General features: G+C 41.6%; 1 protein-coding gene across 12 annotated transcripts; it reads right to left on the bottom strand.

Annotated features, from left to right (window-relative positions):
* Positions 1-4371: 4371 nt before the first annotated feature.
* Positions 4372-14074, bottom strand: LOC4350187 (disease resistance protein RGA2). Of its 12 annotated transcripts, none has more exons than XM_066305328.1 (8): positions 13738-14074; positions 13332-13429; positions 8046-12203; positions 7579-7647; positions 6202-6657; positions 5641-5792; positions 5473-5554; positions 4372-4653 (listed from the first exon to the last, which is right to left on the bottom strand). In XM_066305328.1, exons 3-5 carry the CDS (start codon positions 11960-11962, stop codon positions 6639-6641), a joined length of 4005 nt encoding a protein of 1334 aa, XP_066161425.1. In that variant the 5' UTR covers positions 11963-12203; positions 13332-13429; positions 13738-14074; the 3' UTR covers positions 4372-4653; positions 5473-5554; positions 5641-5792; positions 6202-6638. The 12 variants fall into 12 exon arrangements, with proteins under 12 accessions (XP_066161425.1, XP_066161426.1, XP_015617422.1 ...); XM_066305329.1 differs by having other exon boundaries at positions 6146-6657; positions 8046-12194; XM_015761936.3 differs by having other exon boundaries at positions 8046-12194.
* Positions 14075-23741: the final 9667 nt, after the last annotated feature.

The following is a 23741-nucleotide window of genomic DNA, read 5'->3' as shown; positions in this document are numbered from 1 at the left end:
AAAATTATGGTACAATCGAAATCCGATACTCAATGGAAAAAGTGAACCAAGCACACTAGTACTCTGAATCACTACAATACTATTAAATTAATAATTTTACTAGCAAAAATACCTGTGCGTTGCAACGGGAAGCATACAGACCAGAAAATTGAGAAAAAGTTAAGAAAAAAATTACATTATGTAATTAATTAAAATATAAATTTGCTAAAATATTTGGTATTTTTAAGTAGGTAGGTGTATAATTAAATCAATTTAAAAGTAAAGCAAGTGTGAGAAATAAAATGACATGGTTAAATTTTTATTAAATTCTCCTTGATTAGTTACGCTCTTTGAAATTTTATTGAAATTATCAGAGCTTAATTGCTAATTTTTAATAATACAAACATCATTTAACAATTATTTAATTGGAAAATGAATCAAAATCCTCGTTTTTAGTTTGGGCCGAATATAGAAAAGTTTATATAACCTCCCTTTTTTCTATTCAATCTGTCTGGCCTATTTCCTTTCTCCGTTGAAGTCCATTTTGTGTCCTCCATTCGGTGACTCAATAGGCCGGTGGCCCGACGTGGCAGCAACTAGAGCTGTCCGATCGAATGGACGGTCCAGATTAATCCTAACCTAAATAAATACACCCAAACCGTAACCCTAACCCTAGGATTCATTCTCCCCCTCCCCCTGCCCCCAATCTCCCCCGAGCGACGGCGGCGGTGACGCCACCCCCTCCCCCCTTCCCCCAAGCGGCTACGGCGGCGCGGAGCAGCGACCGGCGAGCGGCGCCCTCCCTTCCGGCGGGAGGGGAGGCGGTGAACAGGTGCGCCGGCGCCCTTCCCTTCGCCGGATCCAGCGGGATGGAAGGCGGCAGCGGCGCCCCCCCTCTCCCGGATCCAGCGGGAGGGGAGCTGGCGGCAGCCTGGCGTCCATGCGACGGCAGCGGCGGCAGCGGTTCGACGACGACCTCCGATTTTATTTGTGTGATTGAATTCTGATTGGGAATTTTTGTTGGTAGGGGTGATTGAATTCCGATTGGGAATTTTTTTTTGGGTGGGGGTGATTGAATTCTGATTGGGATTTTATGGGGGAGACGACGGACGAAAAATTGGCGTACGGACGAGGTGACGAACGGAAAAATACAAATGTTTATATTAATTTATTGTATCGATGGTTTAAGGTACGTCTGAAAAGTCATGAAAATTTTATTTATGATTAAACTTTTATTATATCTAAGTAATTGGATGTTGAAAAGAAATGCTAAAGAGTAAACTATGATAAAAGCACCCAACATAATCTTGATTCTACAATAAAAAAAGAACAAAAAAACAGAAGTAGAATTTAACTATTCATACGTAAAAAAAGAACCAAACTTTAACAATTCCATCGCAATGCTTCAGCAAAAAGATGACAAATATCCAACGTATGTAAAAAAAGAACTTGTTCAGTAAATTCATAATGGCATGATCCAATTAATCCATTTTCTAATGGAAAATTATTAAAGACATAGAGACACTATCTCCTCAGGATTATTCCTGATAACAACATAGCTTTTTTTTAACAACTCGCACGAGACGGTGCGAAGTTCTATTGATATGGCTGGAAAAAAATTACAAGATTACAACCTAGGAAGGTCGTAACCAGGAAAAAGGAAAAAATATACCACCACACCCACACACCGACAGTGTCAACACACAGGTTGGGGAGAAGGCTAGCACCAGACCAGCCGCCGCTAAGCATGACCGATCGCCGCTAGGCCAACAACGGAACACATACAAGATCGCCCAAAAAACGCTCTTACAACCAATACAAAGCCCAACTCTATCCACGTCTTTCGGATTTAGGGAGAGGGTGAGAGAGAAGATGGAACACCTCTGCCCCCTAGGTCCTCCGAGGTGGCCAACTTGTAGAAACTACGACGCCGCCACAAGAGGATGAGAATCTAGAGCGTGATTGCACCAATTGCTCGAGTGGTTTCGGCAAGGGGATGCCTAAACGACGTCTCCAAGAAGAGAAGCGACGGAAAACCGCCACCGCTGTCCGTCAAGGTCTCAAAAGAGCCCAGACTGGGCTTTCGCCCGGCAACCACCCTTGAGGGGTGAGACGGCATGACAAAGCCCTCAGGAGGGGGAATGACACTCGGGTGCCATCGTTGTCGGTCCGGCCAAGGCCGGGCTAGGTTTTCACCTGCCACTCACCACCTGCGAGTCCACGACTAACGCACCGATGCTCCACCACCATCTAACCTCTGCTGACATGTGGGACCACTGCACCGGCACCCCCCGTCAGTCAGCCTTCATGCGCCGTAGACCGTGCCACACCCACCGACAGCTCCTCCTCGCACCATGGTCGCCTCCTCCACCGCCGACCGTGCCTCTCGCGCCAAGCCAGCCTTCACCGCTGCTGGCCGCGCTTCCTCGCGCCGTGCTGGCCTCCGCTGCCATCAGCTACGCCTCTCTGCGCCGAGCTGGCCTCCGCCCCCTCCTCCAACCACTGCCGTGCCAGCCAGATGCGACCGTCTACCATGCCCCCGGCTAGCCGTCCGAGACCATCGTGCTTCCTCCCAGCGCAACCACGGCCACGGTCGCCACAGCAACCATAGCCACAGCCGTCACCGCCCCAGTCCTCCACCCCCAGCGCCACTAGCCCACCACCAACAGCGCCACGGCCGGATCTGGCGCTGGGGGGGGGGGGGGGGGGGGGGAGGGGAGGGGGGCAGATCCGGGAGCCCCGCCATCAGATCCGTGGTCATCGCCACCACCAACCCTGCCGACATTGCCACCATTGCCACCCCGCCGCCATGAAGAAGGCCATAGCGAGCATAGCGTCCTCCACCTTCGTAGCTTCCTCTGGATCTGGCAGCCACCGCCGCCCGCCGCCTACATCCACGCGCCAGCTCGCTCGCACGGGCGACCCACCTCGATGCCATCTTCCCACCGCCCTGCCACAGCCCGCTGTCGACCATAGCAGCCGCGCCTCCATGCCTGCCGCAACCGCCGACGCCGCGCCCGCACCGCCACAGCCCAGATCCAGCGGCGGGGACATCGGATCCAGCTACGGGGGTGCCAGATCTGGCGATGGCGGCGCCGGATCAGCCGCCATGCGCCGGCGTCGCGTGGCCTTCCCGGCTCTCCGCGCCACCCCTTCACGCCGGGACGGCCACGCGCACCGGGGTTTGTAGCCTCGCTGCTGCCATCCCGGCAGGTCGCACGGTTTCCGGCGACACGCTCTAGCGGCGGCGAGGCGGGGGAGAGGAAGGGAGGGTGGCTGCGGCCGGGGGCTAGGGTTCAACCCCGGTCGGCCACTAACAACATTACTTGGAGCCGAAAAGAACTTGTGAATAGCACCCTTTTACGATTCAATAAATTGAACTTCTCGTTATTGTTTTCCTTTTTTTTTCTTAGCACCTAACAAATGCTTCTTATAGTATGCAACATTAATTCTAAAATCTAACATTTGAAGCTATGAAAGATAAGGAATATACAAACAAAACTAAAAGAATCCTAATCTGCTAACTAAAGAAGTAATGGAGTAATGTACCACGAGATCTTAAATCAGAATCAACGGAAGAGGAGTGAGTCAACCCGCCCCTGCTTGCCTGTGCAGTGACGGTGGGAGCGTGGAGAGATGCTGCAAGGTGGCCACGAGTCCGCTACACCGTCGGTGGCAGTACCATAGTGTTACGAGTAAGACCTCTGTTCGCCGCTAGTCTGAAGATAAGGAGTAGTCTTCGCCGCTAGACGGAGAAGAGTGCTACGGCGAACAGCAACAGTAGATACAACTTATTATTACCTATGTTATAAAATATAACGATATAACGACTACGAATCTTATCCTAATCGCTCAATACTACCACAACACTCTCTGTATAACACTCTGCTATGATGACGAGAATAATGGCGATAGTAAAGGACTACCATGCCTCTTCTCTCCTTATTGAACTAAGATCGTCTATTTTCGAAGTCACCTAACTTCAAACCTAGAGTATCCTGATCCCCACTTAAATATGACGCTTGTTGTATTATGTTTTTACGGACGTCAGATCAACTTTTGTCAATGTTTAAATTATTTCCTTTATTTTTTGTTTTGGATTAATGTTGCAGCACCTTATAATAATATAATAAATGTTCCAGACTGATTTGGTTGTTGCAGTATGTGTTTCTAGCTGTTGTTGTACTGTTCTTATCAAGAAATATTGCTTCCTCGCTTTCTTCTTTTCTTTTGAGTTAATTGGACTTATAACTACGAGTTTATCCTTGAACAAGATCCATATTCCTATTTTCTTACGGTAAAAATTTCTTTAAAACAAATTTGATCATCGAAAATGATATGCAGACGTACTATTGAACTCTAATGATAAGCTGGATTGTTGTACAAAATGCGTTACACAACACACATGATAAATTGATAATTGATAATTGTTTAATTATCATCAGATATATGTTGGCAACGTCAATGTGATAACTGTATGTGTTCACTTTTCTGAAGCCAAGTGGAGTAATGCATGCACCTTCAACAGTTCAACCAAATATAAGCCCGGGACATTAAAAAAATGTGTAGTAAGAAGATGTAAGACCTTTGCTAAGGATTTAAATCACACAACTTCACATTTCTAATGCAGTTTGTTGTTTGCGAAATACCAGCTCTCTACTGTTGGACGGACATCTGAAAAAAAAAGAAAAGATAGTCAAGTACATCAGCGTTACAGTATCACCCAGCTATTTCTGCAATGGAATTGCCAAGCATAGAGTGATCTCATGGTGGACTGATGCTAACACTAACACATGGGAATTTCATAATTTGGATCGTACTTCATTATTGTGGAGACAGTGCAGATTTGAAATTGAAATGTACTGCCTCTATTTTTTAAATAGATGATACCGTTGACTTTAAATATGACGTTTGACTATTTATCTTATTTTAAAATAAATAAATAAATTTAATTTATTTTGTTGTGATATGCTTTATTATCAAAGAAATTTAATTCAAGTATGAGTTATACTTTAGCATATTTACACTAAATTTTTAAATAAGATAAATGATCAAATATTGATTAAAAATCAATGGTGTCATCTATTTAAAAAATGGAGATAGTATGTACCCTGAAATAGAAAATGTCGGCAAATTCCAACCCAACGGAAGGAGTGAAGATACTAAACAGGCCCTTAGAAATAAAATTTTGTAAGGTCTATTAATAAACTATTGATTTAAAAAGGTCTAAAAAATTAAAAAAGTGATGCATATTTGTTTGGTTTGTGCTTTATTCGATCAGACAATAGTATAGTGTAAATAGTTTATGTATGTTCTAATTTGTATCGTTTCAGCACCACAACTAGACAATATACCTGCCAGTACATCCTAATATTATGATAAAGGAATATGTTTACCTACACTTCACATGCTTTCTATGTGACCGCGTCATCGCGTATCACAAAGTTAGGCTATCTCATTGCAAGAAAAATCAAGAGCGCCAAATGAACTTACCACGCGATGGTTGTCCGGGCTGTAGTGCAGTTTGTGAAACAGCACCCTGCAGCCCCATGATGATAGATGCCTGGACAGAGATCTGAACAAATGCCAATTATCCCCGAGTTATTTCAAGAATGGAATTGCCAAAGTATTGCCAGCAAATAGTGATCTCTGAGAACTGACATGCACAGTACCGGAACCCATGGGAATTTGCCAAATTCCAATTAGTACTGGCAAGGATAACACATGGGAATTTGGATCGTACGTCATGGCTTCACTCTTCATTTATTGTTGTGGAGAGAATGCAGATTTGAATTCGAACTCATGCACCCTGCCTGAATTAGGAAGTGTCAGAAAATTCAAAACCAATGGAAGGGGTTATTTATCTCACTATCTGTAGATCCGAAACTTTTCATTCAGGATTAAGTTTATAAAAATAGTGATATCTTCTACCCCCTCCATTCCAAAAAGAATCCAATCCTAGCAACGAACCTGGACACGCAGGTTCGCTGCTAGGATTGGATTCTTTCTAGAACGGAGTAGTAAATCCTTATGCATGAACATTCCCTGCATTTTGGTTGGGTTACGCCACCTTTTAATAAGAGCTGTTCCATCAAATACAACTATACAAGTGGGTAGTGGGGTGCTTATAGTCGTAGATATGAATAGACAATTAGCAGTGCATTGCCTGAACTCAGAAGAAAGGAAGAGTCCCTTTTTGAGTTTAACATGAGCGCCTCGTACCAGGAGTTCTCCGTTCCCCGCGACCCAGTTCTCCAACATCGCCGCTTCATCTTCTCCTGAAGACGTTGTTGCTGCCACGACACCATCCCTCACCTGGCAGAGGAGAGAGGGTGTGGCGAGCCCTCGGTGAGTGGGCGATGGCGCACTGGTGCCCTGACATTCACAAACATTCATAGGATTAGAGAACTTAAAACTCTATTTAATTATTTGACTGAACCATTTATGAGAATATGAGCTTTGCATCCCCTGGGGAAAAAAATGATTTTGTTCCCCAATGAAATTTCATCCAGAGGAAAAAGATGATTCATATGCTGCCAACTGCAACGGTAGCAGCAGTCTGCCGTCCTGGAGACATGGACGAACAAGAGATGTGATTCTGTTTACGGGTTTTAAACAGCGGGTCAGCGGCAGTTCAGTTGTGATGAGTTGTTAATTACTCAGTGATTCTTGTCGTGCCTGTAAAAAGTAAAGGAGTCATTCCTAGCGTTTGCTTATTCATTGAAAATACACAGTTACTTGATTTGTGCCTTATACGGACAGTAGTAATTTGCATCACAGCACCTCAACTACACAATGTACTGGTTAGTGCATCCTTATATTATGGTAAAAGAACCTACTCCCTCCATCCCAAAATATAAGCATTTTTAGCATAGTGACAAGTCAAACATTTTCAATTTTGACCATTAATAGCAAAAAAATACAAAAAAGATCAATCATGTATAATTGATGTTACTAGATTTATTATTAAAACAATCATAATATGCAACTCTTTTTATTTAAAGCATCTTACTTTTATAGATATTGTTGGTCAAAGTAGCATATCGGAGACCGTGTCAGGATAAAAAATGCTTATATTTTGGGACGGGAGTATATTTCATATGCTTTGTATGTAACCGCACACAACAAAATTAGGCTTTCATCTACTCAAATAGGCCCAGAAAATCTAATGGCTCATTTGTTCAGTAACAGGAACAAGAGTCCGTAACACCATAATGATGCACCTCTAGTGTTAGCATGCCAAGTTGTACTCCCTCCGTTTTTTAATATATAACGCCGTTGATATTTTAAGATATATTTGACTATTCGTCTTTTTCAAAAAAATTATATAACTATTATTTATTTTGTTGTGACTCGATTTATCATCAAATGTTCTTTAAGCATGACTTAAAACTTTTTATATTTACACAAAAATTTTAAATAAGACAAATGATCAAAACATTTGTCAAAAAGTGGACGGCGTCATACATTGAAAAACAGAGGTAATAATATTTATGGAGTACTAAATTAGCAACCGAACAACTCATCGTGCCCTTGCAGGAGCATTTCGATCATTAGACACCCCCAAGAAAAATAAAGAGTGTCAAATGACAAACTTACCAGACCACAGGTTGTCCAGGCTGTAGCTTCTTAGGGTAGGCAGCTATTCCAACTTTATCATACCTGTGTCTGACAGGACCAGAACAATAAAATCTTAATGGAATAAGTAGAGATTTTCAAAACAAAATTAATTGTACTAGTAGTTGTTAGACCTGGATCATTAATATTGTAACACATGCATAATTATAAATCAATGTTTATTATTTCAGGAATTTATATTTTTAAACTTAATAAGTCCATTAAACATTCGTTAGAGTCTCTATGTAAGCATTAATGCAGAAATTAGCAATTAATGATTTCTTTGTCATAATTGAACCCATCCAAAAAAACGATGAATCTTCGGTGAATATGTTCAGCGATACCCTCAAAGTTTTTTATCCAACACACACACATACTAGTAAGGCCTAACTTTTTGTATGACTGATCCAAAATATAACTATTGCAGATGTAAATCTATCGTAACTTACATGAACCACGCTATACTTTCATCAGGTTTGGAAACTTCGATAAGCTTCCAACGGATGCACTCAATCTTTTGCCAGTTTTCTCCATTAGGTGCCTGGCAGCTTCTTTTCAAGCACTCGCAGTCTTGTATTTCAATTTGCTGGATAGAATTAGGGAAATCTGGTAGAGATGATAAGTTGGGGATCCTGACAAATTTGATCCTCTCCAGACTGGACAGGTTCTTCAAACTGCTTGGCAGGTACATGACTTTAGAATCCCTGAACTCTAGAAACTTGATAGATGTGAAATTTGCAGAGCTTTGAAATGTAATGGATGGCTCGTCGTATTGTTCAAAACAGAGTTTCTCTGGGAGCATGAAATCCTTTATAGAGAGCATGAGACTGAGCATAGCAGAGCTACTAATAGCGAGTGATTTCCATGCATGATGCCGGGAAAAAGACTCTGCGGTAAGATTTGGAACATTTATCAGATGTATGTCCTGGAGATGTGGACATGATAAGCCTTCAAGAAAGCACAAGTCTGGCATGTTATTCAGTGAGAGTGATTCCAGGGAACGCAGATGACCAATAGCAAATGATGAAGAGCTTCGGCAGCATGTGATGGAAATGCTACGCAGACGTGGGAAGTCAGTACTGAGGAAATTGGCCCCTAGTATGCAGCCAAATAGAGAGAGCTTTCCAATAGAGGATGGCATAACAGCTATTCCATTTTCATCCACCAACTCTAATGAGATGCATGAATCTATCTTAACTTCTGAAAGGGAGGTTGCCTCTCGTAAGCCACCCAATGATCTGAGGCACCAGCAAGAACGGATATATAATCTTTTAAGCATCGTCAAGCGCTGCAGCACCTGCGGTGATGGGAACGAAGTTAAGTTCATAATTCGCTCTATAGACAACCATTTCAGCGAGGTGAGTCCTTGAAGGCAAACAGCTAAAGCTCCATCTGTGAGGTTGCATGAAGAAAGAGAGAGATTCTCAATCGATGATGGGAGAAGCAACAGATTCTCAGTGGGTCTTGAATAGATAAGTTTCGTCCTCTTCTCTTGGCAGTACAACCATGCTTTTATGATATTTTCTTCCAACAATACTTCCTCTCTTTCACTTTCTATAGCACTTTTTATGGTTTGGAGTTGTGCGGATATATCATCATCCATCAATGCCATCAACTGCTTCAGAGATGAATGTTCGAACACCAACGTGTCCCTGACCTTTTTACTAATCTTTGATCCTCTCTTTGCCTCCAGGATCCTTGCAAGGGTGGATGACAAATTGCCCACTTTCATCAAATCTGTATGTTGTACATCCTGTCCAAGTTCTTCCCTAGAAATAAATCTAAGCAACGGGCAACCCATCATATTTAAGGATACAAGGCCTCCTGGAAAGCATGGTAATGTCTTCAGATTCAGGATGTTGCGGAGGGCTATATGACGGAAATGCTTGATGAGCTGTACACTGGATGGTAAACATTCCAGGGAAGTGCAATTACTAAGCACAAGGGTCTTTAAATTAACAAAATAAGAATCTTCGAGCAACCAGCTTGGATATACTGGAGATCTGTAGCCTGTAACTATAAGGTCATTAAGTTCACGAGGTGGCTTGAGACCCTCTAGAACCTCCAAATGCAAATTGTCATTTATATGCAAGTCATCTATGTAACTCCAGGAAAGTTCCAAACGATCAAGCCGACTTTTATTATGCAGCATCGCCTCCAAAGCCTCATCCTTCGTTCTGACATTTTCGAGATAGTTAATTTGTAAAATGTTTCTAAGCTCTCTCATGTCCCTTAACTGCTGTAGTTCATAACCTATCTGTTTTGCCACAGAGAATTCCAAAACATGTTGGAGTTTCGTCAACTTACCTATATAAGGAATTTGAGGCACAGGTAGTTGTGCAATTGGTCCAAATGAAAGACTAGGAGAGCATCTTTCAAGATGCCGCAATTTACTTAAGTTGCAGATCTTCGCAGGCAGATTGTTAACATCACGATGTACCCGAAGGAACTGTAAATGGTAAAGAGTACACAATGATCCAGGTAATTCAGAAATTGAAGTTTTGAGGATGTTCAAATACCTCAGGTGCTTGAACTCATCAATAGACTGAGGCAACTTCCTGCTATTGTAAAAGCACAAAAGCAATACTCGCAATTTCTTCATGTTACAGAATACCTCATGAAATAGTTTATTTGCATCATCCATTACTGGTTCCATGAAGATAACAGTACGCAAATGAATCAACTTGCAGATGCTTTGTTTATGCTGTCCCATTCTATCAACGTAAACAGACAAATGTTGAACAGTGTGCGGAATTTCTGTCACCATACAGTCTTCTAATCTGAAACAGTCTCCTCTGGAAAGTGTTTCCGCAAAGTCATGAATAATATCATGCATACTATATGATGTATCAAAGCTTTTAGGAACTGGCTGAAAGAAACATGCAGATACCATCTCACGGAAGTACGCCCTGGCAATATCTTCTACTGTCCTACTCTGATCGGATGAATTGACATCAGATGAATCAACAACAAACCCCTCTGCTACCCAGAGGTGAACCAACTCATTAATTACAAACACATGACCTTTTGGAAATAAGCTGCAATACATAAAGCACCTCTGTATGTTAGGATCTAGATTCTGATAACTCCACAGTAGAGATCCCCTGGTCTCACCTAAGTTATCACTCTTCAGAGCATCTTTCCATGCAGTGATAGTCATGTTCCTGCTCAACTGAGAACCAACAACTTTTGCTGCCAGAGGAGATTGTCCAAGCTTTTGAGCTATTCTCCCTGCAATATCTAATAGCTCCTCGCTTCTGTGCTGCTCTCTCATTCCTGCTCCAGAAAATGCATGGTATTTGAAGAGTGCCAGGAACTCAGTGTCCTTCATGTTCTGCAAAGGAAAAACTTGTTTACAACAAAGGGGAGCTGGGAGTCTCCCTGATCTAGAAGTAACCAAAACTTGGCTTCCCCGTTGCTGAGAAACTAGAGGAGCTAGCAGTTTTGCCCATTCCTCCTCGTCCTGGAAACCATAAAACCAAACATCATCCAACACAAGTAGGAACCTCTGTGACTCTTGTAAGACGCCTCTCAGCGCGCACTGGAGATTGTTAAGGTTAGTAAAATGCACAACTCGATTATTGTTTGTGGCAGACTCCATGATCTCGGCTGTATGGCGATGCACGTCGAGTTTACGAGAAATACAGATCCACATCCTTACATCAAAATGATTCACCACACGCTCATCATTGTAGATATACTGTGCCAGCGTGGTTTTCCCTGCACCTCCATGTCCAACGATGGCCGAAGTACAGTAGTTTCTCTCACCACTAGTGTTAGTGTCATCTGGGTTGCAGAGAAAACTTATAATATGGTCACGATCTGCGTCACGACCAAATACTTTTGAAGTGGGAAGCGATGTGGTGATGGTACTGCTGCTGCTGTTGACATGAGGCCCTGTGATGGCTGCTGCAGTAGTCCCTGCTGAAAGGAACTCCCGATGGAAGTTCTTGGCTTCCACCAGGATGTTCTTCAGTTCTGTCAACTTACGGAGTAGTCTTCTGTTGGCAGGGAGCAAATTGGACGCGGTAGACACCAAAGCAAGGCGAGAGTTGGAGGTTGAGGGCATAGAAATGTTTCCAGTTGCTTTGCGCTGGAGGAGTTTGTACTCATGCATGTCGAGCAGGTCCTCGGCATCATAGAAGGCTGCTTTGAGCTTCCAAAGCCAGCGCTCTAACTCCATCCGGCGGGGGCTCCTCTCTGCCGCTTTGATCACGAACCTGAACTGTGGTATGACGGTGGTCTCAAGATCGTCCAGCTCCTGTGCCATGTCCTTGCCAAGGTATGTTTTAGCATCGTTGATGATCTTCCGCATGATTGGCGACACGACCCACCCTGAGCCCGCCAACACCACCACTTCTGCCATTGTACTGCAAGTCTGCAACTTCACAACTCAGTCAACTCTCCCTTGCCCTGTGTCTGCCAGCTTGTGACCCATCTGTGTTTCAGTGATTTGTTTTGTCACAGGTTTAACTAGACAAATATGATGGCATGAGAAGTTGAGTACTGATTGAGTGGTTCGTTCCAACTTCCAAATCCGGTGTGCTGATACTGGTTTCAAAAAAAATCTAGTGGCAGCACCCAGCAATTGAGCGAAACTGCAAAACCTAGCGATCAAGTTAGATTCCAAAGCCAAATTTCTGATGTGTGCACATAAAGATAAGTTATCATTGCAGTCAGACTAGCCTGATGTATTGTTTTCTAAAGAATTGGTACATGTCTGCAAATTAATACTCCCTCCGTCCAAATGTAAGTGCAGTTGTGGGTTTCTGTGTCCAACGTTTGACCGTCCGTCTTATTTGAAATTTTTTAATGATTAGTATTTATATTGTTATTAGATGATAAAACATGAATAGTACTTTATGCATAACTTTTTTTTTATTTTTTTCATAAATTTTTCAAATAAGACGGATGGTCAAAGTAACGTTGGACACAGAAACCCACAACTGCACTTAAATGGGGCAGAGGGAGTAGAGTATATCATTGGAGACCGATGACCAAATGTACATGGTTATAGTACAGTTGCAGCCTACCGTGAATGCAACTTCAATTAAAACACATCAACATGAGGGTATAAAAGTGTTATCAGCAGTTTTAGTAAAATGCAGCCTCAATTAAAAAATATCAATATGGGAGTACAAAAAAGTGCTTCATATGCTAACTGTTGCTTTCCTGTAAATGCAATTATACAGCAGTTTTAGTACACTTACAGCTTACCTGTAAATGCAACCTCAATTAAAAACATCAGCATGGTGATATAAAACTGCCAGATGTGACTATAAGTGATATCAGGAGCCCGGTTGATACCCTTTTAACAAAATAAAAGAAACACACAGATAATATTTTTGCTATTTATCTATTGCCTAGTTTATTTTCCTTGTTTATCAGTCACCTAAACTTGCACAATCGATGGACCTACAAGCAACTCTTCTTCAACTTGTATTTTAATATGTGGAGATTTATATCTACACAAGGGCATATAGGTGTGTTCTTTTAAACTTCTCTACACTAAAGAAATTGTTTGTATTGTATATGTGGGGATTTACTGAGGTACAATTCCTTTATTGTGAGAACAGTGTTTATTCATCCCAAGAAAAAGAAACATACGAGTTGTGGGATGTTGATATAATAGTTGGTAAAAGAGCTGGTAGATAAAAAAAACAGAAAGTCAGTTGATGAAATATAAATGCAATTCCAAGAGAAATAAAGTGAGCCTCCCTGCGGGCATGACGCACCCGGGTAGCTGAGCGGCAAGGAGAAGCATTGTCCAATGGAGGATGCACCAAATAAATACTTGTACACTTCAAGTACAATACGAAATTTCTTCAAATGGCTGGAAAAGAAAATATCTGTATCAACACAAAGCAAGAATATGCCAATTTCAAATTCTCAAATGGGTGACGAAGTTGTAAACTTCGCCTTTTAACTCTCTCTGGTAAAATTCAATGTACGGAGAGTCAAGAGAGACACAGATAAATCATACTCAATCAATAATATTGTAAGAACACATTGTAGAAGCTATATAGAAGCTGAGCTTCTGCAACTACATAAGAACAGACATGGAAAGCGAACTACGGCATTTCGTCGAACACGTCACACGCAGAACCCAATCCATCAGCAAAGACGCTGAGCAAGACGTACCTGTACCAATGAATCCCAAGGGAGATCCTCCCCGTTGAGTGCGGAACCGACATCCCGAGTCGCCGTGGGGATTCAGCGACGTGATGTGACCTCATCCCGATAAGAGACCCTCTGCCCCAGCGCCGGCGACCGACCATGGCGGCCTCGGTCGGCGGGGCTCGTGGTGGTGTGCGACCCGCGCCAAGAAGGAGGGCACTTCGGCAATCGTCACCACCGCCGCCGCCGCCTGCACTCCCATCCCGGAAGCGATGGTCGTCGGCGGCGGCGGCGGCACTTGCCGTCGAGTTTGCTCCGCCCAGCCTTGGAGGCTTCGACACGTTGACATGGAGAATGGGCCGGGCCCTTGTTGGATAGGGCCTGGCCCATCTTGAAGGCCCACAGGAAGGCGATTTTTCATCAAATTTAAATGTTGTTCGTGCTGTCCAAGCTCAAGCTGTTGAGCTCTTCGCTGGAAACAAACGTAAGCAATGGGAAACCCTCTATTTCATCAAATTCACAATCACCAGTTCAATCACGCTAACTGTAAGACATAATTCTTATCAGAATAATAACTTGTGAATTAGTGGTCTTAATACTCCCTCCGTCCATATTATAAGGGATTTTGGGTGGATATAACACAGAGTCTGTCCAGATTCGTGCTACTAGAATGTGCCACATCCACTCAAAATCCCTTATAATATAGGACAGAGAGATTACTTTAAGAGCAAATATAGAAGAATAAAATACGATGGGAAAATCACGAAATGAATTTTTGAAATTTAAATTTTGGCTGCGCCTTTACAAGTTGAAGGGTAAACTGTGGTAGTATGAGATTGTTAACGTCTCGGTGTACAGCTACAGGTAACATGTACAGCTTCAGGTAATACACTCATTCATAGGAACTGTAAATGGATCCAACAGCACCAGGTAATTCAGAAAATTTGAAGCTTTGAGGATGCTCAAATACCGTATGCACTTCAACTCAGTAATAGTTTTGACGCAACTCAGTACAGTTGTAATAGCACAAAAATCAAAACTCGCAGTTTCTTCAGATTACCGAGTAGCACCTCATGAATTGAAACATATGACGGTGCGCAAAAGAATCAGCTTGCAGATGCAGAGATGCTTTGTTATAGAACAGCATAAACAAACACTGAACAGTAAGTTCGGTAAAAAAAAAAAAACTAAACAGTAAGATGAAGCCCTAAAGGACAAAACCAAATCTTTAGGTATGATTTTTTTTAGTTTTCAACGCTTAGCTCGTTTTCACCTTGTTTAAGAAACTAGGAAGAAAGCCCGCGCAGTTGCGCGGGCAATTTATTTATTGTTTAAAAAAACCTAAAAAAACATTATATCACCATATTCACTATAAGAAATAAACCATAAATTTTGACATACTAAATTATAATAATGTCCATCATATCCAAACAAAAATCTTTTTGCCCTCATCTATCATCACTACTTATTATCGTTGTCTTGAAATATAGATATTTTTTAATAGTTAGAACTGCATCTCTATCCACAAATAAACCCAATACATAATTAATACCATATAAAATTCATATGTACTTCATATGCAAGTACTCATACCTTACAGGTATCCGAATCTATATGTAAATATTTAAAAATACCACATCTACTAATTAATTAATATGATAAAAACATTAACTTATATATGAATGTCCCTTTAATAACCGGTGAAGCCGACTATAGCCGCTAAGCCTTTTTTCTCCAATGCCTTGATTCATGTGTGCCTTATTGATATAGTTGTGCTCCTCACGACAACCTTGGAGCACAATTTTATAAAGGATTGCATCGGTAACTAGGCTAGTTGAGCTCTATTATCAATGGTGACCTCTTACTCGGACCACTTCTGCTCAATAATGCGTACTTTTGCCGTAGTTACTACAATGTAGCCAGTTGAGGTCCATGCTTGGCGCCCTTTAGGGTATGAGTAAGAGAAAATGCAGGTGATGAAAATATTTTTTAAATGTTTTGAATCGATTTATTTTATAGAGTATACATAATTTATTTATGGTGTTAATCGATACTACTAAATTTTAGTGGTACATATATAATTTTCTCTTTTAAAGATTAGCAGAGTTGATCATTGGACTCTACTTTGAAAAATCCAATAGGTTCAGTGGTGAGGACCACTAAAAAAATATTTGGTCAAATTGTGATCTTTTGCTAACATACAAGTTAATATAGGTTTTGATTTTTTTTCTTCTATTATACATCTAATTTACCTATGCATATTCATGGGACTAACATTTGATGAAATTTGTTAAAATTATTTGTGCTAATTGTTAACACTATTTGGTAGAGAACGACATAAAAAGAGATATAATGTAGTTACATCTATGTTTTTTTTTCTAGTGAACAGTAGTCTCTCGTGTGGATGTTTATTTTTTCTTTTTTTTTTCTTTTTGGATGATTATTTGTCAATCATAAGAATAGGATGTACATTTTTCTATTCATAGTGTGCATCTGCATGGATTTATATGAGCTTATGTGATCGCCTTTTAAATTGTTAGTAAATAATACTTTAAAAAATTTGACAGGAAGAGGGTGGAGCAACGGGTGGCATGAGGTGGTGTCATGGTGTGGCTTATTTTACCACCTTGCTAGGAGTGGTCACTACATCTATGCTCAATTTAGAAAATAAACCTTATAGTCAGAACAAATGAGAAAACTACCATATAGGACAGTCATATACGCACTCTTCTTTTTTTTATTATTTTTATATATCTAGCGTATGTATGTACATAGGAGTTGTGTATGTACGTAAGGAGAGATTAGACGGTTTTTAGATAGAGAGATTATTGTCATAGATCTAATTTAATGGTTGAAAATAATGGAATCGCTAATTTTGAGGTGTAAATCGATGAATAGTTGTTTTTCTTTTATTTTATAGTTTTTCCTAGATACTCTCTAATTAGAGCGTCACATAACATCTTAGAAGCGTTTGTAGGAGTATAGAAATGCTATTACCCATAGTCACAATCTACTTGTAGTCAACTATTGTTTGTGGTGGATTATGCAACCTCTACTTGCCTATCATTTGTTGATCGTTGCACACTTAGTATTGTCCTTTATCTTCGGTGCTTGACGACATACATGCTCATTAGATATCAGTTAACCGTTAGCCGTTAGGTGCATTGTGTATGAATATCTTGTAAGTGATATGACTTAGCGATTAGTAAAGAGTGACCTGTATATAAAACTTACATATATGGGGATCAGTGATGACATGCAATTGATATTTTAGGCTAGGATATTGACCAATTATATTGCGTACTACATATTAAGTTTTTAATACCTAAGTAATAAATTTAAGGCAGTGTTGTAAAGTGCTTATAGGATTAACTACTCCCTATTTATAGCGAGTACGTTTGTCAAACTACTATACGGTGTATTACACAGTACGTGTTTTACAAACTTTTTATATAAAAGTTTTTTAATAAATCGAATAGATTCATTTGTATTTTTTAATATTTAATACCCAATTAATCCTATGCTAATGACATGTATCATCTTGCACGTCCTGGATAAGCACAGCTAATGAGCTAAATCGATTTAAACCTAAGTAGGAGATAAAAGACATCGACACGATTTGAAAAGAATATATTTGATCCTTAATTTCTAATGATATATAAATAAAGATAACTCACAATACGTGAAAATACATTCATGATAATTTTAGTAATATTATTTTGATATATCAATTATTTTTATAGTAGGGAGTGAGTAATTTTGGGAAAGAGTAATTTTGGGAAATGTTACTCACAACTGAAGTTGTTTTATTTTTAAAAATGTAAGTCTAATTTCACTATACAACATACAATTATATAATGCATATTATTCATTTATTTAGATTTTTATGGATGTTTTGATGATGTGCGTATTGTAGAATTTAACTCAAAATAGCATATATTTTGACAACTATTAGTTGAAATTATTAATTTGGTTTTTATCTCATGAGAGAGAAAAAGAAAAAAAAATAAGGGAAGGGGGTGGCCACGTATGAGGTATGTACGTACGTGCACGTACAGGTTCGGGAGGGATTGTTATGGACGTGCAGCTTTTTAAAGATAAATCTATTTGGTATTTTAGATTTAACGGTTAAAAATATGGACCTACCAGATTAAATGAAAATCAATGGCTAGATGTTTTTTCAAAACTTTCTAATTTATTAAAGTGCCACTTGGCGGCTTAGGAGCGTTTGTAGAGATGCCATGTGGCGGTTTAGGAGTGTTTGTAGGAAGTTTAATAGACTTTTAGTATATAAAGATAGATAGATAGATAATAAATAATAGATAGATAGATAGATAGAAGATAGATAGATAGATAGATAGATATCTCAGACCATACCATCCACATCTATCTGCAGCTTATCAAAACTGGACAGCCTGCATTCTACTGTAGCTTATGAACCACTCACACATCCTCAACTTCTCTTACAAAATTGCTCGTGTACAGAGTGAACTGTTATATATATGCTTCTTCGTGGATTCGGTTCACATATACCAGACATCAGCTGCAAGATTAGGCCTCAATTTCCGATCACTGTTTGTACATGATAACCCCAACAGCAGTAACTTCATGGCATCGCCTGGTGTCCAGCTCTCAGGGGGGCATCCTTGGATCAACGATTTTCAGCTTTCTTCTATACTGCACTTGGTTATCTTTACTCCGGTGAGCCCTCTTATGTGAACCCAAGTGCCATTTTAGTTTATTTATAATGAAAAATTAGCAAGTGCTAAAAGAGTGTGTATTTTGACTAACATGAAGATGAGAAAACGATTGAATCTGCTTGCTTTAAATAGGCTTATAAATACTGACTGAATTGCTAACAAATTGATAACCGAAAGATCTAACAAATCCTATCTTCCTATATAGTTGGTACCCACTAAAAAGCATTTACTCCTATAAAGCAAGACATGCAAGAAGCCACATCATCGATAATTTTAAGCCATTGGATCGCATTAGTATAGAGTTATCAGCCATGCATTGGATCAAGAAGCTGGCTACTCATCCATTCACTTCCCTTTAGCTCATAATCACTCGTGACATTGTTATCCATTATGTACATCCAAATCCTCAAAGATAATACTAATCTTTTTTTTAAATACAACTTCAATTATTACATAAGATGTGAGCTTTCTTTTGTTATAAACAATTGGATAACATACAATAATTAGGTATCATGAATCCAAACCAATTTTTGAAACATACTTGAGATGAAGCAGAGAAGTGCTACACTACCTAATTGTGACAGTATCCAGATTGTACATGAAAATAACTTTCATATATCATAACAATACATAATGACGTTTCAAAAAATAAAACATAAATTGTATCGTAATAACAGAAGCTATATATGAAGCCGCATTATCATCTATTTTATATATACAAAGAGTTGCATCTAATCATTTAAAACATTTATTTTATTCTGTGATAAAACTAGCAAATCCCGCGGCAAGGCGCGGGGTGCCAACTAGTCCTATCTAAATCGCAAGCCGGTAAGTACTGTAGCTGTCCGACACGCCGTCTTACGCTCCCTCCCGCACAACTCCTGCCATTGTAACCGCGTCCTAAGCACTCGGCGTGCTGTGTCTGGACCTGTGCGCCCCTGCGACGATACGTAATTCCGATCATGACATTGTTGGTATGCAGTACCTAGGATCAACCTTGTTGACGGCGGGCTGAGACCAAACTCAAGGATAGTTGGAGTCTAGCACGATCAACAATGTCGAGTGATAAGGTTGGAATGCGAGTGTACCCGGTGGACGGACATGGTTCGGAGAGAACATTGTAATTTGGCGGCATGTCAAAACGCAAGGAGGAAATGAAGGAAAGATAGCCCCATGTATTAGTAACGTGCTGATGCATTTTGCCGTCTCGCCTGTGTCGAGTACCACCTCTATAACATGTTGGCCCTGTTTACACCCAAATTTAGCACCTAGGATTAGAATAGGAAAGATTGCCAAAATTTGGAAATCTACCGGTTTCCTCCGAGTGGGCCGGTCTGACCGCCATGTGTTGGGAGGTCAGACCGCCGGTTGTAGGCCGGTCAGACCGGTGGTGTGTGGCCGGTCTGACCGGCGGGTCCGAGTCCAACCCTGTTTCGTCGGGTCTCGAAGTTTCCTTGCTCGGGAATGCATGTTTCGGGTTTCCTTTGGATTCTACCCCGAGTTGGATGTGGAGGAGGGCCTGTATAAGGCAAGACCAACCCCTATATAAGGGACAAGGCCGGTTCATTGTAAGAAAAAAAATCTACTATCAATCAATCGAATCGTTCTTTTCATATTGCTTTTAGTTTTCTCTTAGTTTGTCCATCTTTGTCGGTTTGCGCTGTAAACCGTCCGCCGCCGCTGCGAGAGTGCGACACCTCTTTGTAGGTTTGTCCTGAAAACCTTCCGTTTGCCCACGAGACGGGTAGTTATCTAGAAATCAGCTCCGCTAGCCGGTTTAGTTATCAAAACCCATCTAGATTTAGCTTTTTGCTAGATCGAGGTGGTTGGCGACTCTAGGATCACCGCAAGGCTTAAGGTGCTACGATCGTGCTTGTCAACTTGTCAAAAAAGTTGCCAACACAATTTTTGGCGACTCCGCTGGGGAAGAGATCCGTTCATCGTCAACTCGACTTCGACTTCGCCATGACGAAGCCATCATCCAAGACGGAGGTGGAGCCATCTCATGTGATACCGGTCACATTGGATGACTTTGAAGGAGAGGATCGCAAAGCCATGGAGGAGTACATCAACGAGCTCACACGGGAGGCGTTGATGAGAGCAACTACTAGGACTCGTCAAGGCGTGATCATCAAGCCCGGGCCACGTCCCAAGCTCGCTCCCGACGTGGTAAGTAATGACGAGGTATCGCAATCTATCAACCAACAAATTGCATCTACAATAGATTCATCTATGGCTAATTTTAAAGATAGATTAGATGTGATGTTTAAGGAAAAAGTTGATGGGTTTTTAAGGAGTAGGCTAGGTTCTTTTATGGATGATTACACTTTAAAAGATAAAGCCTATACCACTGCTGATCAACCTCCTATAGATCTGATGGGGTCTAAAACCGACGGAGCGGCGTTCGTGACCAGTCCGACCGGGCCTAACGGCCGGTCAGACCGTGACACAGCCGTCGGTCAGACCGGCCAGATGGCCGGTCAGACCGGGTATTATCCCGTCGGACCGACTGGCCAGATGGCCGGTCAGACCGGGTATTAATCCACCGGTCAGATTGGCTCTCAGGCCGGTCCGACCGCGCAGCTTGACGCCGGTCAGACCGGGCCCTGGGCCGGTCAGACCGGTGCAATTGTGCCGATACAGGGAATCGATCCAATGACTAATGCTAGTTATTTGTATCACTTTAGAACATTTGATTCCCCTGTATCTACTGCCACCACTAGTCCTCAAATTCCCCCACATATTCCTAATATTTACAATGATGTCTCTAGGGGATATCCTCCCGATACTAGGCCAGGCCAATATAATCATATTGCGCCACAAAACCAACCTATTAGGCCACCAAACCCACCACCAAATCCGCAAGGGCCTAATAACATGGAGAACATGATTAGTGATATTATGAGGACTAAATTCGGGATCGAGACTAGGAATCGTGCTAGAGCTTATAAAAAACCATATCCGGATTATTATGATAATGTGCCGTTTCCTAGAAATTATAGAGTTCCCGAATTTACCAAGTTTAGTGGTGAGGATGGTAAGACCACATGGGAGCATGTAGGTCAATTTTTAGCGCAATGTGGTGAGGCTAATAGTGATACTTTTAAATTGCGCTTATTTTCTTTATCTTTATCCGGTAATGCTTTTACATGGTTTACTTCTTTACCGGCAAATTCTATTCATACTTGGGCTCAATTAGAAGAACAATTTCATGATTATTTCTATACTGGAGAGACTGAACTTAGGTTATGTGATTTAACATCGGTTAAGCAAAAGTATAATGAATCTGTTGTTGATTATATTAAGAGGTTCAGAGATGTTAGAAACCGATGTTATACTTTGGATATAACTGATAGAGATTTGGCCGGGCTTGCTTTTAATGGTTTAGTTGCTCCTCTTAGAGAGAAACTAGATGGCCAACAATTTCTTGATGTTAGTCAACTTATGCAAAGGGCTCTGGCTCAGGAAAGCCGGGTTAAGGATAATAAAAAAATTGCTAGACCATTCGATAAAAAGCCTAATGTTAATGTAGTTGATTACTCTGATGCTAGTGATAGTGAAGAGGAGGGTGATCATGATATTTATGTTGCCGAATGGTCATGGACTAACAAGAATAAACCTTTTGTTTGTTCTAATTTAATGCCGACTCATCGTAAAGATCGGCAAAGTGAGGTTAAGTATAGTTTTGATGTGGCCAAGTGTGATAAGATTTTTGATTATCTTTTACAAGAGAAATAAATTAGATTACCTAAAGGCCATGTCATACCATCACAAGAGGAGTTAAAACATCGAGCATATTGTAAGTGGCATGATTCTCATTCTCACTCTACCAATGATTGCAATGTGTTTCGACGACAGGTTCAATCGGCCATAGATGAAGGACGATTGAAATTCACCGATGGCTCCAAGATGAAGCTTGATCATGATCCTTTTCCGGTGAATACAATTAATTTCAATGATAAGAAGGTGTTGATTCGGCCGGAGCAAGCCGAATCTACTAAGGGAAAGGAAGTGGTCATTGGTGAGCCAAGGCTTAAGATGATGGTGCCAAAGAAGCCGGAGGTTGGTGTTTGGAAGGAGAACAAGGGTGAAGCTTCAACTTCTAAGGCTCATAGGAAGACCAAAGTAACCTTCGATATGCTCTTGGAGAAGTATGAGAAGCAAGGTGGTGAGAGGGATCACAACAAAGGGAAAAGACCAAGATCACCCCCTAGGGAGCGGTTTGGTCACTCACCAAGACGATCGCGTTCACCTCCATATTTTCATCCACAAGACATGTCATGGGGTTCTTATCCAATGCCGCCACCGAGTTATCCTTATCCTTACTTCATGCCATGGGGGGCAATGCCGCCAATGTACAATCATATGCCTCCAATGCAATTCAACAAAGGGTGGGGAGGACCACGGAGGCCAATTCATGAGCGCTTATCTTCACCAAACAAAAGCCGATTTTATGGTAAAAATCGGGTTAATGAAGAAAAGAGGGAATGAAAGCGCACCAAGGTGGAGGAAAGGACTTCGGAAGTGATTACCATCAAGATAGGGTCCCATGATGTGCCTATACCTTCTGGAGATGGAGTTGGAAAGTTCCCAAGCGAGAAATCCGAAGCCGGTACCAGCTCCTCGCAGTCGGCCGGTCTGACCAGGCCTTCTGGCCAGTCTGACCGCGGTCATGTAGCCGGTCTGACTGGGCCATCAGGCCGGTCTGACCGCCGATCTGACGACGGTCTGACCGACGCCTCAGGCCGGTCTGACCGCACGCCACACGTCGGTCTGACCGGCGCGTCTGGCCGGTCTGACCGGTGGTCTACAGCCGGTCTGACTGGGCTCCAGCGTCGGTTTGATGAGAGGGCTGCAAAGGGCGATGTGAGGGCTTCATCGTCTCCAAACAAGGTTAATAGAGGGCATTATTTGCCTCCTGGAACAGAGCCGAATCCTAGGTGGATGCCTAAGGATTTGACGGCTACGCAAAAGAGAAGGTTGCAACGTCTTCGGGCCCAAGAATTAAGAGAGAAAAAGGCCGAAGAACAGAGGGATAAGAGGTTCAATGAGTTGCGACCACCACCGGTATGGAGGCCTAAGTCCATAGAGAAGGCAAAACCGATTGATGTAGAGGAGAAGGAAGGACAATCGGTTGATGAAGGTAAATCGTCTCCAAAGGAGGACATGGATATCAACATGGTGTGTATGTTGCCTATGGAGTTTTGTGCTATGGATGAAGCCGAGGTTGCCCAATTCTCATTAGGTCCTAAAGACGCGGTTTTTGAGGAACCCGATGAATCAAACCGTCACATGAAGCCTCTCTATCTCAAAGGCCATGTTGATGGG

The sequence above is a fragment of the Oryza sativa genome, chromosome 11 (assembly GCF_034140825.1).
Source record: "Oryza sativa Japonica Group chromosome 11, ASM3414082v1".
Lineage (NCBI taxonomy): Eukaryota > Viridiplantae > Streptophyta > Magnoliopsida > Poales > Poaceae > Oryza > Oryza sativa.
This window is presented reverse-complemented; position numbering and strand designations above follow the sequence as displayed.

Excerpts from the sequence above, each read along its gene's own strand:
- LOC4350187 (XM_015761933.3), bottom strand. The coding sequence starts at position 11,962 with ATGGCAGAAGTGGTGGTGTTGGCGGGCTCAGGGTGGGTCGTGTCGCCA. Across the intron at positions 7,648-8,045 it reads GAAAGTATAGCGTGGTTCAT|ACACAGGTATGATAAAGTTG; the intron begins GTAAGTTACGAT and ends TGGTCCTGTCAG. Across the intron at positions 6,355-7,578 it reads CCTGGACAACCTGTGGTCTG|GGCACCAGTGCGCCATCGCC; the intron begins GTAAGTTTGTCA and ends TGTGAATGTCAG.